General features: G+C 44.9%; 1 protein-coding gene across 2 annotated transcripts in view; it reads right to left on the minus strand.

Annotated features, from left to right (window-relative positions):
• Positions 1–14,582, minus strand: part of DYM (dymeclin) — a 917,326-nt gene that overhangs the window by 680,553 nt on the left and 222,191 nt on the right. For both annotated transcript variants that reach the window (XM_069219181.1, XM_069219183.1), the window contains exon 8: positions 7,388–7,530. In XM_069219181.1, the coding sequence (XP_069075282.1) occupies positions 7,388–7,530 (143 nt within the window). The remainder of the gene's footprint in view (positions 1–7,387; positions 7,531–14,582) is intronic.

The raw sequence follows: 14,582 nt of genomic DNA on the forward strand, positions 1-14,582 counted from the left end.
CATGGTGAGGACTGGAAGCTTATGAAAATCTGAAGCCCACTATTACAGTTCTTCACCAAATACAACAGAGCTTTGATATGACCCCTTTCTCTTCATGCCCTACAGATAATGGTGCTCCGAGTGGAATCCAGCTGGAAGGAGTGATATATGTGGGTTGTCTTGGCATGCACCTGCTGTAGAACTGCCAGGAGGGTAAGGGATACAAAGGACAAGTGGCTGGTATTATGTTACTTGTGCTCCTTATTTATCTATTAGTTTTTTTCCTCAAAAAGCAATAAATAAACAAATCTAAACCTAAAATTGGGGTGCCTATGTTAGTTATGCTGGCACAGTCAGTGCCCTCAGGTATAGTTTGTTTGAATAGTTCAAGCAAGACCCAAAGAAGGTAGTAGTAGCCTTGAGCTTTAGACAGTCACCTAGATGAGGGAAAATGCATTGGAAAATTGGCATAATGTAGTCTAGGCTGACTTTGCAGACTAGAAATAAGCTGGAGTCTATGCTCACCTACAGGTTTTCACTTTTGCCAGTTTCCTGTGGCCAGGTTATAGGCTGGTCGTTTTTCCATTTTCCACAGGTTAAAATCTTTCATTTGGACAAGTTATGTTTAACACAATTCTTTAGCATCATTTGGTCAACAGGTTTGGAGAATTTTGTCCAGTTCAGTAAAGTCTAGATCCTCTGGGGGTTTCCAGCTTTAGGATGATCTGAGTTGTGTCAGTTTGATTGTAATATGTAACGTGGTAGGTTGAGGGCACTGATGAAATCTGGTAGAACCGGGCCGCTTGTGACAAGAAAAAAGCATTTTGGTATGTACAGATCCTATTTTGCGATTCAGTAATGTATTTACTGAATCGCAAAGGGCGTCCCCTTCCTAATTGCGAGTCCCAGTGCGATGTAGGATTGTTTTGTGACCGTGAATGCGGTCACAAAACAATCATAGTTAGCACCAGTTTCAAATTGGTGCTAATCCAGGGGTCCCAATGGGACCCCTTCCCCTATGTGAATGGTAACTAAATATTTTTTCAGAGCAGGCAGTGGTCCCACGGACTAGTGCCTGCTCTGAAAAAATGAAAAGAAAACTTTTCATTTTTGTTTTTGAAATGCATCCCATTTTCCTTTAAGGAAAACGGGCTGCATTAAAAAAAAAAACTGCTTTATTTAAAAGCAGTCACAGACATGGTGGTCTGCTGTCTCCAGCAGGCCACCATCCCTGTGAGGGCGGCCATTCCCAATGGGGTCGCAAATTGCGACCTACCTTATGAATATTCATGAGGTAGGTCATTTGCGACCCCATTGGGAATCGCAAACAGTGTCACTGACTCAGTTGTACATCAGGTTTCGTGACTCACGAATTGTAAGTCGCTAAGACTCGCGATGTGCAGGTCGCAAAACCTAATATTCGTACATGTGGCCCAATACCATTCACAGGTCTCCTCAAATCTAGCATTTTGCCGCTAAACATATTGCTGATCCCAACAGAAAGCCTAAGTTCTAATACAAAAAAGACTGAACACGTTGCCTCTTCTGAAATAAAAAAAAACTATTTATGATAGACAATGAGGCATTCTTAGAATTGCATGCTCTTCCCAAATGTCTTATACCATACCTCTAACATACTGAGCACAGAAAATCTATAACAGAAATTTTACATAAAGACAGAAATTCAAGGAGAAAGGAGGCACTCAAATTCCAAAACTCAATAAACAAAAAACCGATGTTAGTCCTTCTCTCATGTGGTAGCAACAATCTGTAATAGCATTCCACCAACCACTTAATTTGTCTTGAAGAAAGCAATGAAAAAAATCCTAAGTGCACTCGCCTCACTTAGGAACAGCGCTAGTACTAACTCACCTTGACTAAATTCAACCAGAACGATATTAGCTGAAGCAGAGGTGAAAAAACCTTTCCTCCTACGATATTAATTATGTTAGGAAACATGATGAAGAAGCTAGATATTCAAATGTAACTAGGATACATGTGTTCTCTATACGAACACAGTGTTAATTATTTTTCCAACTTTATAGAGCACGCTGGTCTCAACTATGACGAGCCTTGAGCTTTATTGAACTACAAATAAATAAATACACCTGAACTAGTTCTGTGTCTCACCCATCGCAGACCCCATGTCAAGGTTTGAAAGTGGGGTTTTCTTCTTCTAGGAAGTTGCCAGTTTGATTCAATGCCACTCTTTGAATCAGTGTTTTTCAAACAAACAATGGCACACTAAAGTATGGTCTGCAGCTGACTGCATCTACAAGAGTTTTGTTATTCAAGAGTGGTTATGTGAAGGAGATATTGAGGATCTGGGGAGCGGGTGCCTGATGTTGGGGAACAGCTGACAGTGACACATGCATAGGTGGGGGCATATGCTGGCAGTAGGATGGTCTTATAGGATTGTGCCAGGCGGTTGTCCAGCAGTGAGCATGCAGGGCTGCAAGATCCCAGTGAGAGGAGCATTGATTCTTGTGAGGGTGAGTATGTCCCACTTGCTATAGCTGTAGCTGCTACATGAGTCACTTCAAAAGGAAGGAAATAATCTGGATGCATGGGAGAAAAGGAAGGGAAATTATTGTGAAGAGAGGGGGATGGGCTTGTGTGGCAAATGGGAAGCCATAGAGCATGGGTAGCACTACCACCTGCCCTATGTAAAGCTAGTTAAGGCAGATTAGTGTGCATGTTATGGGCTAAGGCGGGCTGAAGGTGACTGAAGTGTCTGAAAGCAGTTGATGGATGTGATACATTAGGAGCATGCTTGTGAGTTGGGGTTATAAGAGGGGGTAGAAAAAGTAGGCTAGAGAGGAGGCATGTGGAAGATGGGGGATGTTTGTACTGACAGCAGGCTACAAGAAGGCCAAGTGACTATGGGGGAGGCTGGGTGTGCTGAGGTACAACACCAGCACATTACAAGATCAAAGATGAGATAGGAGGTAATAGAGAAAGCTAAGTTACTGAAAGGAGGAGGGTGGAGGAAATTAAGAATCAGGTCGAGGGTGAATGGAGGGGGGAAGGTTATATGAGAAGGCAGGGAAAAGGAGGCGGTAATAGGGGAAAGGACGGAAGAAGCAATTCAGAAGTAAGGACAGTAAGAGTAGGCAGAATCTTTACAGAAAAGGAGGAAAATTATGAGTTTAGGGTAAAGCAGAATTGAAAAGGAGGGTCAGGTTAAGGAGGAGGTCAGAAGGGGAGAAGACAAAGTAACATAAGGTGATGAAGTGGAGCGAGTGGAAAGTGAGATATTGCTGGAGAGCACAGGAAAGACGAGAGGGGACAGAGCGATTAGGGTGTAGGGTGAAGGAAGGATATTGAGTAGGGTGAGTGAGGTGGCAATGGAGGCTGTGGGAGTAGAAGAAGTCTGAAAAGTGCATAACAGAAGCTGTGAGTGAGTGGGCAAAGGTTTAGAGCAAAGTGGTGCATATGCTTTGTGTGGAGGAGGTTAAGAGGGAGGCAGAGAGCTTAGGGTGTAGTGGGAGGTTACCAGAAGAAATGGGAGGGAGTACCCTAGCAACAGGTGGGAAGGGTAAGGTGTCAGGAAAGTTAGGGTGAAACAGAAGGTAAAAAGTAGATGGGACAAAATAGGAGGCCACGGGTAGGGCAAGAGAGAGGCAGAAAGGACAGCGTACAGTTGGGATTTACTTGCTTGGGAGATAGGACATGAGGAGATTGGTAATGTAGATGAGGTTAGAAAGGTGGAGAGGAAGTAAACATCTCTGTGGAGGAGCAAGAGTGTTTGGATGACATGCACTGCTTTTGTCCAGCAAGGGGCATCCTGGAGCTGGGCCTGAGCAGGATATGTAGAATACAACTTTCCATCCAGCAGAAGATTAGAATCAAAGGATAACAACCTGGTAAATAGATGTCCATTGGTCCACCTGCAGCAACTCACATGAAAACGCAGTTTGCCAAATCGCAAGGTAATTTAGGATCATGGAAATCCCTATGTAGGTAAGATATTATGGTAAGGCCGTAGGTAATAGCCATCCATGGATTCCTTGAAGGTGTCAAAGTGTTAACTCCAAAAAGACATTGCCATTAACTATCTGCAATTCAGAGTCTAGAACTTCTTGTATTCTTCTTTTGGGGGAGGGGGGGGTGCAAAGGTGCATCCCTCCAGGAGTTACAGCTACTAACCAAACATTTATGAGTCTGTGGTTATCAAAGGGCAAATTCAGAGTCTATGGAGTGCACCTAAAAGTGTTATAGGTGCATCCCCCTGAAGAAAAAAAAACGGCTTAGTAAAACCACCAGATCATTAAACATCCACATAGTGAATTAAGTAGTGGCACAGGATCAAGAAAAAGCCACAAAGATGCAGCTTCTAGAACCTGATAACTAACAGGCTATGAGGGTCACTTAGAAGTGGCAAAGGTGTAACCCATTGGAAGAATCAGCTTCAAAACCTCCAAGTAATAAATAATCTATGTAACTCAAGGGTTTCCCTGTAGAGGCTGAAGATGCCCAGTGACAAGTTGGATTACACAGCAGTGTAGAGTGGGGTTGGAGTGGATTGAGTTAGTGGGGTGAATTGAATTGGAGTGAAGTGGGGTGGATTGGAGTGAAGTGGGGTGGAATGATTGGAATGTGGTAGATTGGAGTGGGGTGATTTGGAGTGGGGTGATTAGAATGGATTTGGGTGGGTGGATTGGATTTAAGTGATAGGACTAGGGTTAGGTGGATTGGATTGGACTATGTTGGTTTGAGTGGGGTTAACTGAAGTGGGGTGGAATAGACAGGACTAGAGTGAGTTGGATCGAAGGATTGGATTAATTGGAGCGGGGTGGGGTGGGTTTGACTGGATTCATTGGAGCGGGGTGGGGTAGGTTTGACTGGATTCATTGGATTGGAGTGGAGTAGATTGGACTGGGGTGGGGTGGACTGGAGTAGAGTGGGGTGGGGTGGACTGGAGTGGTGTTAATTGGGGTGGGGTTGATTGGGTGGGGTGCACTGGAGTGGGGAGGGTGGACTGGACTGGAGTTGGGCGATTTGCATTGAGATGAGGGGACTGCAGTGGGGTGAATTGGAGTGGGTGGATTGGGCTAGAGAGGGGTGGACTCGAGTGGTGTTGACTGGGTTGGGGTGGAGTGGACTGGACTGGAGTGGGTGGACTGGATTGGAGTGGGGAGGAATGGAGTGGGGTGAACTGAATGGAGAGGGGTGGATTGGATGAAGTGGGATGGTTTGGATAAAGTGGGATGGGTTGGATAAAGTGGGGTGGATTGGATAAAGTGGGGTGGATTGGATAAAGTGGGGTGGATTGGATAAAGTGGGGTGGATTGGATACAGTGGGGACTGGATTGGATTTAGGTGGCTTGGAGTGGAGTGGAGTGGAATGGATTGGAGTGGGGTGGAATGGATTAGAGTGGTGTGGTCTGAACTGGGGTGGCGTGCATTGAATTAGGGTAGAGTGGAATGGATTGGGGTAGAGTGGGGTGGACTGGGGTAGAGTAGGGTGAATTTGGGTGGAGTGGGGTGGATTGGGGTACAGTAGGTAGGTTCAGAGCAGAGTGTGGTGGACTGGAGCAGAGTGGGGTGGACTGGAGTACAGTGGGATGGACTGGAGTAGAGTGGGTTGCGTTGGAGTAGAGTGGGTTGCGCTGGATTGGAATGGAATGGGTGGAGTGAGGTGGATTGGAGTGGGTGCAATGGATAGGGTGGGCTGCATTGAAATGGAGTGGAGTGAGCTGGATTGAGTGAGGTGAATTGGATTGGAGTGGAATGGGCTGGAGTGGGGTGGACTGGAGTGGTGCGGACTGGAATGGAGTGAGGTGAATTGGATCGAGTCAGGCAGACTGGATTGGGGTAACATGAATTGGGGTGGGGTGGTTTGGATTGGAGTAGGGAGGGTGGCTTGGACTGGAGTGGGTTGATTTTGATTTGAGTGGGGTGGATTGAATTGGTGTGCTGTGGTGTGGATTGCATTGATGTGGAGTCGGGTGGATGGGATTGTGGTAGGGTGGCGTAGGGTGAACTGGAGTGGATGAAGGTAGATTGGAGTGGGGTGGATTGGGTTGCAGTGGATTGGATTGAAGTCGGGTCGAATGGAATGGATATGAGTGGGTAGACTGGGTTAGACTGGAATGGTTGTGGTGGACTGGAGTGGGGTGGGTCAGACTGGAATGGTATGGATTGGATTAGAGTGGGCGGGTTGGACTGGAATGTAGTTGATTGGAGTGGGATGTCTTGGACTGAAGTGGGGTGGACTGGAGTGGAGTGGGTTGGACTGGAGTGGGGTGCATTGTGGTGGATTGGATTGGGGGGAGGGGTGGATTGCATTGGGGTAGGGTGGATTGGATTTGAGTTGGATAGACTGGATTTGAGTAAATTGGATTGGGGTGGATTGGACTGAGTTGGAATGGGGTGGGCTAGGCTGGTGTGGGGTAGATTTGGTGGATTGGAGTGGGATGAATTGGGATGAACTGTGATGGAGTGAGGTGGGTTGGAGTGGGGTGGGTCAGACTGGAGTGGGGCAAATTGTTTTGTATTGGAATGGGGCAGATTGCATTGGACTGGAGTGAGGCAGATTGCTCTGGATTGGAGTAGGGCAGATAGGAGTGGGGAAGATTGTTTTGGATCAGAGGGGGCAGACTGTTTTGGGTTGGAGAGGGACAGATTGTTTTGGATTAGGGTGGGGCAGATTGTACCGGTCGGAGTGGGGCAGATTGTTTTGGGTTGCTGTATTGGAGTAGATTGTTTTGGACTGCAGTGGTGTGGGTTGGGAGGATTGCACTGTGGTGGATTGGGGTGAGTGGTTTGGACTGGAGATCAACGGATTTGATTGGAGTGGGACGGACTGGATTTGAGTGGGGTGGATTGGAGGGTACTGCACAAATATGTCTTAAAGCATAATTCTGAAAATGACACATAAGTAAAAACCAAAAACAAGATAATAGTTATCTTCTGAGAAAAGCGCCCACGAGCAAAAACAAAACAAGTGTGCAAAGTGAGAAAAGAAGACTTGGTGAAATAAAAAAAAGTTAACTACAAAATAAAACTTTGCAATTTTGTTTTTCCTGCTGGGCATGTTTATGCCAGTCATACACCGTCTGTTTGCTGGGCACCAGAAGTTAAAAAGAAAATAGTACCTCAATCACGTCTGGAGCAGCAGACGGGCACTGATTAAATTGAATGAATCAGTGCTTGGTCTCTGCTCTACAGACAGGGACGGAAATGATGCTAGAGCTGCAGTGACCAATTACAAGGCTGTCAAGAAAAGTGCGACGCAAGCCAACAAATGGTAAGCCCTTTTCTATACACAACAGTATCATGCAAGCTTGACACATCGACTAGCGCATACTATTGCAGACTCGACCCTACCTGCTATAACATACCTACACCTACTATAACATAAGGAAGATGCGACAATTATATTGCCTCAGACAGGCACACTCACTTGCTACTCCAGATGCTAATCCATACAGAAGTCCTCCTCCATCAGGTTGCTGCTGGAAGATGTGAGAGCCAGGAGGAGGGCTCTTCTCCTGTCTGATGAAGTTATACAGCAAAGTCTTCACAAGTCGACTGGTGTAAGGAAGACTGCAATTAAGAGAGATAGATTACACATACAGACCAGCAACAGTAGTGCTATTTGCATCCATATGTCTAAAACATGTTCTATCAATTTAGGCACACAACCAACGGACCATGCTTATCATACAAAATAACCCGTTGCATTAAACACATCAGGTATGATGTAGCTAAAGAATATGAATTCACTTATTCTCAGTAACAGCAAAACATCAACACAAGAACTAAAAAGAATGTCTACAAACATATTACACTGAAACTAAAGAGAACTTTAAATACTGATGTTTTTAACAAGGAGATGGACCGATGCTATACGAGAGTAGATGTATACTCAATTTTCAGGTAGACTCTGAATACTTCACTTATGGCCTGATTATGAAGGGAGACATATGAAGAGACAGAAGCAACACTCAAACGTAAAGAAGAATGGAGAATACACCTCCCAAACCAAGATCCAAACAGCAGTACTAAATGCAATACTGTTGGCAGTGCACTGCAAACCAAGAATGTCGCATGGGAGGAGACACAAAAGCGGTATGACCACTAGGAGGATGATCCATAAGTCTAACTCAAACCACTGTGCATAAATTACACCCTCACTCTACCATCAATACTCCTAAACCTACTGTTGAAAATGTCCCTTTCTACAGGGTCATCCCCAAACCTTTTGCCTTTCTCCTCCTACTTTTTGCTGGATTTTTCCTTGTTGGCCTAAAACATGGTTTATTGGCATATACCTGATTGGCGTATTTAATTTACACACAATTCCCTTGTAGATTAGTATACCATATACCCACCCAGGGCCTGTATATTAAATGCTACCAGTGGGCCTGCAGCACTTATTGAACCAATCACTTAAGTAGCACCTTAAAACTTGCCCCAGGCCACTGATTGTAGCCTTAAGGCAATGTCCCACTGCCATGTCGTCCTGGTATTTAAAACCCATTGCCAAGCCTTAAACTCCCCTTTTATTACATTTAAGTCACCCCTAACGTATGCCCTATATAGCCCATAGGATAGGATGCTGTGTAATTAAAAGGTAGGACATGTACTTTTAAATTGCTGTCATGTATACAAGGTTGTCCATCTAAAAAAGCCGTATTATTTAGAAATCTGTTTGCGATATCCAGTAGACAACGATGCATAGGGAGCCAGAATTCACTCCAACTACACAAATTCTGAACTTCTTAAGCTGCAGATTAAGACACTCAAAAGTGCTGAAACAATTCTCTTAAGCTCAACGCTGTTCAAACAAGAACTAAATCCAGTGGTCTCCCTCATACGAAATTGATGAGCAGTGTGCTAACGCCATGTGCGGAAGCCAAGAGTCATGGTTTTGGTTGAATCCAGTTCTGAACCCAACCACGCTCCTTCAGCCATACCCCAGATATTGGCCTTCATAACAATCCGTACCCACAGAGTGAAATGCTGTGAGCACAGATTGTGAAAACATGGAGTAATAAAAAAGGGCCTACTGAATTCCACCTTCAACAGCAAATGAACTACCATATAATTTTGGGCCCATTCAAGATGCTAGTCTAAATATTGAGTTCACAATGTTTTAACGTTGGTTAGTTAGTTATTGGTTGATCACTTGTTTTGGTCACTAGTACAGTGGTCATCTAGAGACAGTGAACAATCTATGATTGGGGCGAAGTGGCCACAATTGTTATGATATGGGCGCAGCTTACCTGAAACAGATATTAAGGAGACTATGCACACTTAAATACTAGCATATTATGCTATTGGAGCTTATCACTACAGTCATTCTTCTCCATCCTCATTTGAGAATTATAAAGATGTGTAAATTAAGCATTTCTTTGCTTGGCTACAATAATTTGTTTCCCTGGCTATTGTATGTAGTCCATAGCCTTGTTGTCTTTATCTTGCTGCAAACCATCCAACAAATATTCAGGTGTATATCGACTGACATGGGTCAACAAATATGAGAGAAGTTATAGATACATTCTAAACAGAACAGTCCTTGATTTGTAGTCTAGCAGTTTAGGATATAGGAGGTACATCTAAGTAAACAATTTAAAGCTCCTCCTGGACTGATCTGTGACTTTGGAAGACAGAGAAGAGCTGCGCTCTCCTATTCCTAAATGGCATGGTCTAGATACCTATAAATACTACCCTGAGAATGGATCTTTATTGCATGCCACAAATTATAATTTAATCAGACTGAACCTGAACTTTTCTGCTACACTCAACTATAAAGCTGTACCAAATCCAGGGAACAAAAACCTATGCAAGAGAACCATGACCCTACAAGAATATTTTTTTGGACCAAAACATATGGAAAGTCATTATACACATTTATACCTCATGGATACCCCCAGGAAATAGGTTTCTGTACTGTGGTTGGGCCCGACTTCAGACTACTTGGCAGTGAGGAGTTGGTGGCTGCTGAGGTGGTTGGTGATGTCTTAGTTGATTAGTTTCTCTAAGACATTGGCCGGATACGGTAGGAGGGTAATGGGTCCACAGTTGAGATAGCACAGCTGGGTCAGTGGATGGTTTCTTGAACAGCAACGTGATGGTTGGGTGTTCCCAGGTGTTGTGGAATGTGACTGAGTTGATGGAGTCATTGAGGATAGGTGTTGGTGCTTCACTGATTGGTTAGAGTCCTTTGGTGAGAGTGTGGTGGGGGAAAGGCTGAGATGGCGACCCCGCAAGGGACGGCTTTTATGGTATCGCCAGTTTCAAGGGTGGTGATGACGTTACACGAGGTCAGCGTTCGTTGTCTGGCTGGGACAGGAAGTTGAGATGAGAAGGTGACATGGTCTGGTTGAAGGTCAAAGTTGCTGCATATGGAGGTAAATTTGTTACAGAAGAATTCTGCGAGCTTGTTGCAAAGGTCTTGCGAGGAGGTGATGTAGCTGGAGATGGCAGGAGTTGTGAAATCTTTGATGATGGTGAAGATTTCCTTGCTGCTCTTTTTGCCAGTGTTGATGCGATCTGCAAGAGCTATTTGCCTGGTGTTACGTATATATTGGTGATAGCGTCTTAGGGCAGACTTATAGAAGTCTTTATCAGTGATATCTAGACTTGTTTTCCATTTGCGCTTCACTTGCTTGCAGTGGCGTTTCGTCAGTCTGAGTTCCTCTGTGTACCAGCTGGCCTGTGGTCGGGCTCTTGCTGTTAAGTTATACTTGAGCAGCAGAGTCAGGGTGTCAGCACATGCAGTATTCCAGCTGTTGATGTTCTCAATGGCTTTCTGCAAGTTGCTGGTGTGTCCAGGCCAGTGCGTGGAGTAGGTGGAATTCCCTTCCCCTTCTTGTGATGCTTTTCCTGCTGCAGCAGGCAGGTCAGGTTCTGGATGCTAAAACGGACGAGGGCATGGTCCGCTCAGGTCATATTTGCTGGCTCATCAACTGTGGTGTTGCTGACTGAGGAGAAAATCAGGTCCCATAGGTGTCCAGCAGTGCTAGTGGAGTTAGTAATTGGCTGGTTGAGGGCAAGGTTTCTGAGGTTTCCCTAAAGGGCTGTAGAATTTAGGTTGATCTGATCTTCTAGGTGAAAGTTTGGGTCTCCGAGGGCAATGAAGGTGCCAGAGATAATGATGATGAGGGGTGCAACAAAGTACATGAACTCACTGGTGAAACTAGTATGGGATCCTGGTGGTCTGTGTACAAGGGTTTTGCTCACAAAGAAGTTGCCTGTGTGTGTATCTTGAAAACAAGGCGCTTCGTGAAAATGGGGTATCTGTGTAGGTGGTGCAGCTGTTGATGTCTTTGTATATGATGGTGTTTTTGCTTCTGTCATACAGTAGGTCATGTATATCTCCTTGGCTTGTCTAGCGAGTGATCAGGTATTCAGAAGCATGCATTCAGGAGTGGTGTGCTGCATGGGTGGTGGTTGGTCTGTTTGAGTATGTGTGAGTGGGGTGCTGTTGGTGCGGGAATGGTGGGTGTAGGGTGCAGGAGAGTGCATGAGAACTGGCTCCCTCCATATTGTGTGCTACGGTGTGGTAGCAGTGCAGCCAAGTTTGAGAATGCAGAGAAGCACTGCAGTGTAGAGGTGGGTACAGGGTGGACTGGGATTACAGGCATTGGGAGTGGTCCAGACAATTGAGGGTGGCAGGTGGGGACGCAGATGGGCTAGCCTTTGGTGTGCCTCAGCACACCCGCTGCACATCTGAACTGCAGCTCCCATTAACTAGGTCCTCGGAGGGGGAGGAGTTCAGTGCGGTGGTGTGCAAATGGATTATGGGAAATGAAGTCCTCTTGCTTGGCTCCTTCTTTTAAAGATGGTTTTGGCTGGAAATCAGTGATCTCTCTTCCTGTGCAGCTTTATGACGGCAAATGCAGTGATGTCACTTTCTGTGCAGATGGATGATGAGAATAAAGTCCTCTTGCTTGGCTTCTTTTAAAGACAGTTTTGGCTGGAAACCAGAGGCATCAATTCCCATGCAGTGTTGCCACCCCCTGTGCAGATGGATGATGGGAAAATGGGTGAAGACTTTAATCCACAAATAATGTAGGGAATATTAGCAGCCATAATTAACAGTAGAAACTTTCTCTTCATTTGCTCTACAAATAGACACATCTTCAGTCCAAAAAACAGACATCAGTTTCTTAATGTGAAAGTAGACCTTACCTAAGTCTGCCAGTTTAGACCAGGAGAGGTTTTAGTATATGAATTTCTGAGTTTACAAACAACAGATCTAGTTAGCTAGGATGCAACTAAAAATTGCCAAAATTCTTGGGAGGTGCCAACCAACTCTCTGTAGCTAAAGTTAAGTCACTTAACTGGGTTCTTTCCGCCTTTATTATGGCTGTCATATGTGCACTGAGAGCTAGTGTGTTCAATGTGTGAGGTTCGATTGACAAACCACTGGGTTTAATGCAAACCGGCCTAGTACCTGTTCTGCTGTACATTCAGGCTCCCATGTGCTCCTTCCGAGTCCTTGCCCAAGATTTGTGGGTTTGGGAAGGAACCGGCTGTTGGGTGATGATTAGAGCTTCCTGTTCTTGAGCTAGTAACGTTTCTCTCTCTCTCTCTGGGGATAGCACACACAGAAACAAAGAGACAGGGGACCAGAGTAGCATGCTCTCCCTATGATGTGATCATAAAACAAACATGCAGGAAATATGACCCCAGGAGTGAAGGGGGCACTCAGGATTCAAAAGTAGCAAACCCCCTACTTGGATGAGCCTGTCTATTACAGAATGATAACAATCTAACACTTGTTTACAGATAAGCAACACATCAACGTGGCTGAGTAAGCAGAGATCCAGGAGCACAATCCAGGAGCTGGACTGCCAACACCTGCCACACCTGGCAACAATGTCTGAACTTGAGAAAGGGTTTCTGTGGTGGATTGCATGTGGAAAAGAGTGAGTCTGGCAGAGGGAGATGGCGTTCATCTCACCAGGCAGAGAGCTTCGCAGCACACAGTAAAGAACCAGCTATCTGCGAAGAGGACTGTAGCAAGGAGCCAACTCTGTAGCACACTGAAACTCCAGGCAGCTGCTCAAGCTAAGGAGATTTGCTGCACATCAACAACAAGGGAAACAGGGGAAGCTCATTACTGTCAATGAAGCTGATACTGCTTCGTCCATGAATGCTCCCCTGGAGGAGCCTGTGGGTGTCACCCTGGGACTTGCATAGACTCCAACTTTACCCTTGCTTGTCCTGCACCAGTAGCATGGAGCACAATCCCTATGGGTCACCTGCTATTAGAACTGTAGGCGTTGACCAGTGGACTCTGAGGCACAGAACCCCAACACTTTGTGTCATGCAAGGTATCTGGGGTAAGTTTGCATTGGCACATTGATCAATTACTACCTCCTACAGCTACCTAGTAGGACTCCGGTAACTGTATCTAGGCACCAGGCACCCCTAATCAGAACCCTGACACCACCGGAGAGGTATCCTCTCCAAGAAAGATTGAACACTTCTACTCCTTTGAGTGGTGGGACAGTGGGCAGACCAGGAACATTTGACTCCATCTCATCCACTGAAGCCAAATCACTACAATACAATTATTGGTGCCATTGTTACAGCTTTGAAGAGTAACCCTGTACAACATGGTCTGTATATTCAAATATTCTTAGCATCTAGGTGCTTTAATACTGTTTTAGGTCAGAGATCTGGCCCAGAGGGTTATATATACTACTCTATTTTTCCAGTGTAACTTCGTTTTAAGACTAGCATATTTTATTATGTGTATTAAAGTGCTCTTCTTCTACAATGTACTAGCTGGGATTCATATGTAACCAGTATTCTGAGGGTCTAACCCACCTTACATCCCTACCCTGAGAGAGTCAAGTGCTGGGGAGGAGTACGTGGTTATCCAGTTAGGGGTCCAGTTGGACAGTGGCCCCAGGGCACTAGCTGTGAGCAGCTCTAAATGACGCAGCTGGAGCCCAGTAACCCCTGACCACCCTGGTGGCCCAGGAACTCAGTCGTCACAGAACACATCTTCTAACAGGTGGTTGCTAGGTGCAATACGACCAACTGCCTCCTATCCTGGAGCAGAGCACACTGACAGAGATATGCATACAGAGGTAGCAGGTACTTTGCACCTATTTCATTCTATGTGGAATGAAATGTTCTTATACCCCAGAGAAGACTTGACCCAATGGCGCAGGTCCTACCGACATCTGGACATATTTCCCTGCCACACGTATTGTGGAAATATTCACCACTATACAAGAAAAAAATAGTCTCCAGAAAGGAAATAGTTAATTAACCGCAGATCAAACACAATTAATACGAAGTCATCAACTATCTATGCGTTCTTTATTCTCAATAAGCAATTGTGAAGAGAAACAAAATAGTAAAAATATTTTTAAAAGATAGCAAAAAGTTTGATGCAGGGAAACACTTCTCTGGATGAAATAATACAATGAATGCGGTTCGATATGCTTAGGAAAACGCTCAGACTACAGAATGTTTGGGAGTATTACTTCTAAACAGCTTGAACTCGGTGTAAACAGAACTTGTTATTAAACTATTTGAATGATGTTAGTTTTGACATTTTCATCTGGCAAGAAGCATATCTACTTCGCAAAAATATACATTACTCTGGTATAGTTAAAATAGCCTAATTT

The sequence above is a fragment of the Pleurodeles waltl genome, chromosome 1_1 (genome assembly GCF_031143425.1).
Source record: "Pleurodeles waltl isolate 20211129_DDA chromosome 1_1, aPleWal1.hap1.20221129, whole genome shotgun sequence".
Taxonomy (NCBI): domain Eukaryota; kingdom Metazoa; phylum Chordata; class Amphibia; order Caudata; family Salamandridae; genus Pleurodeles; species Pleurodeles waltl.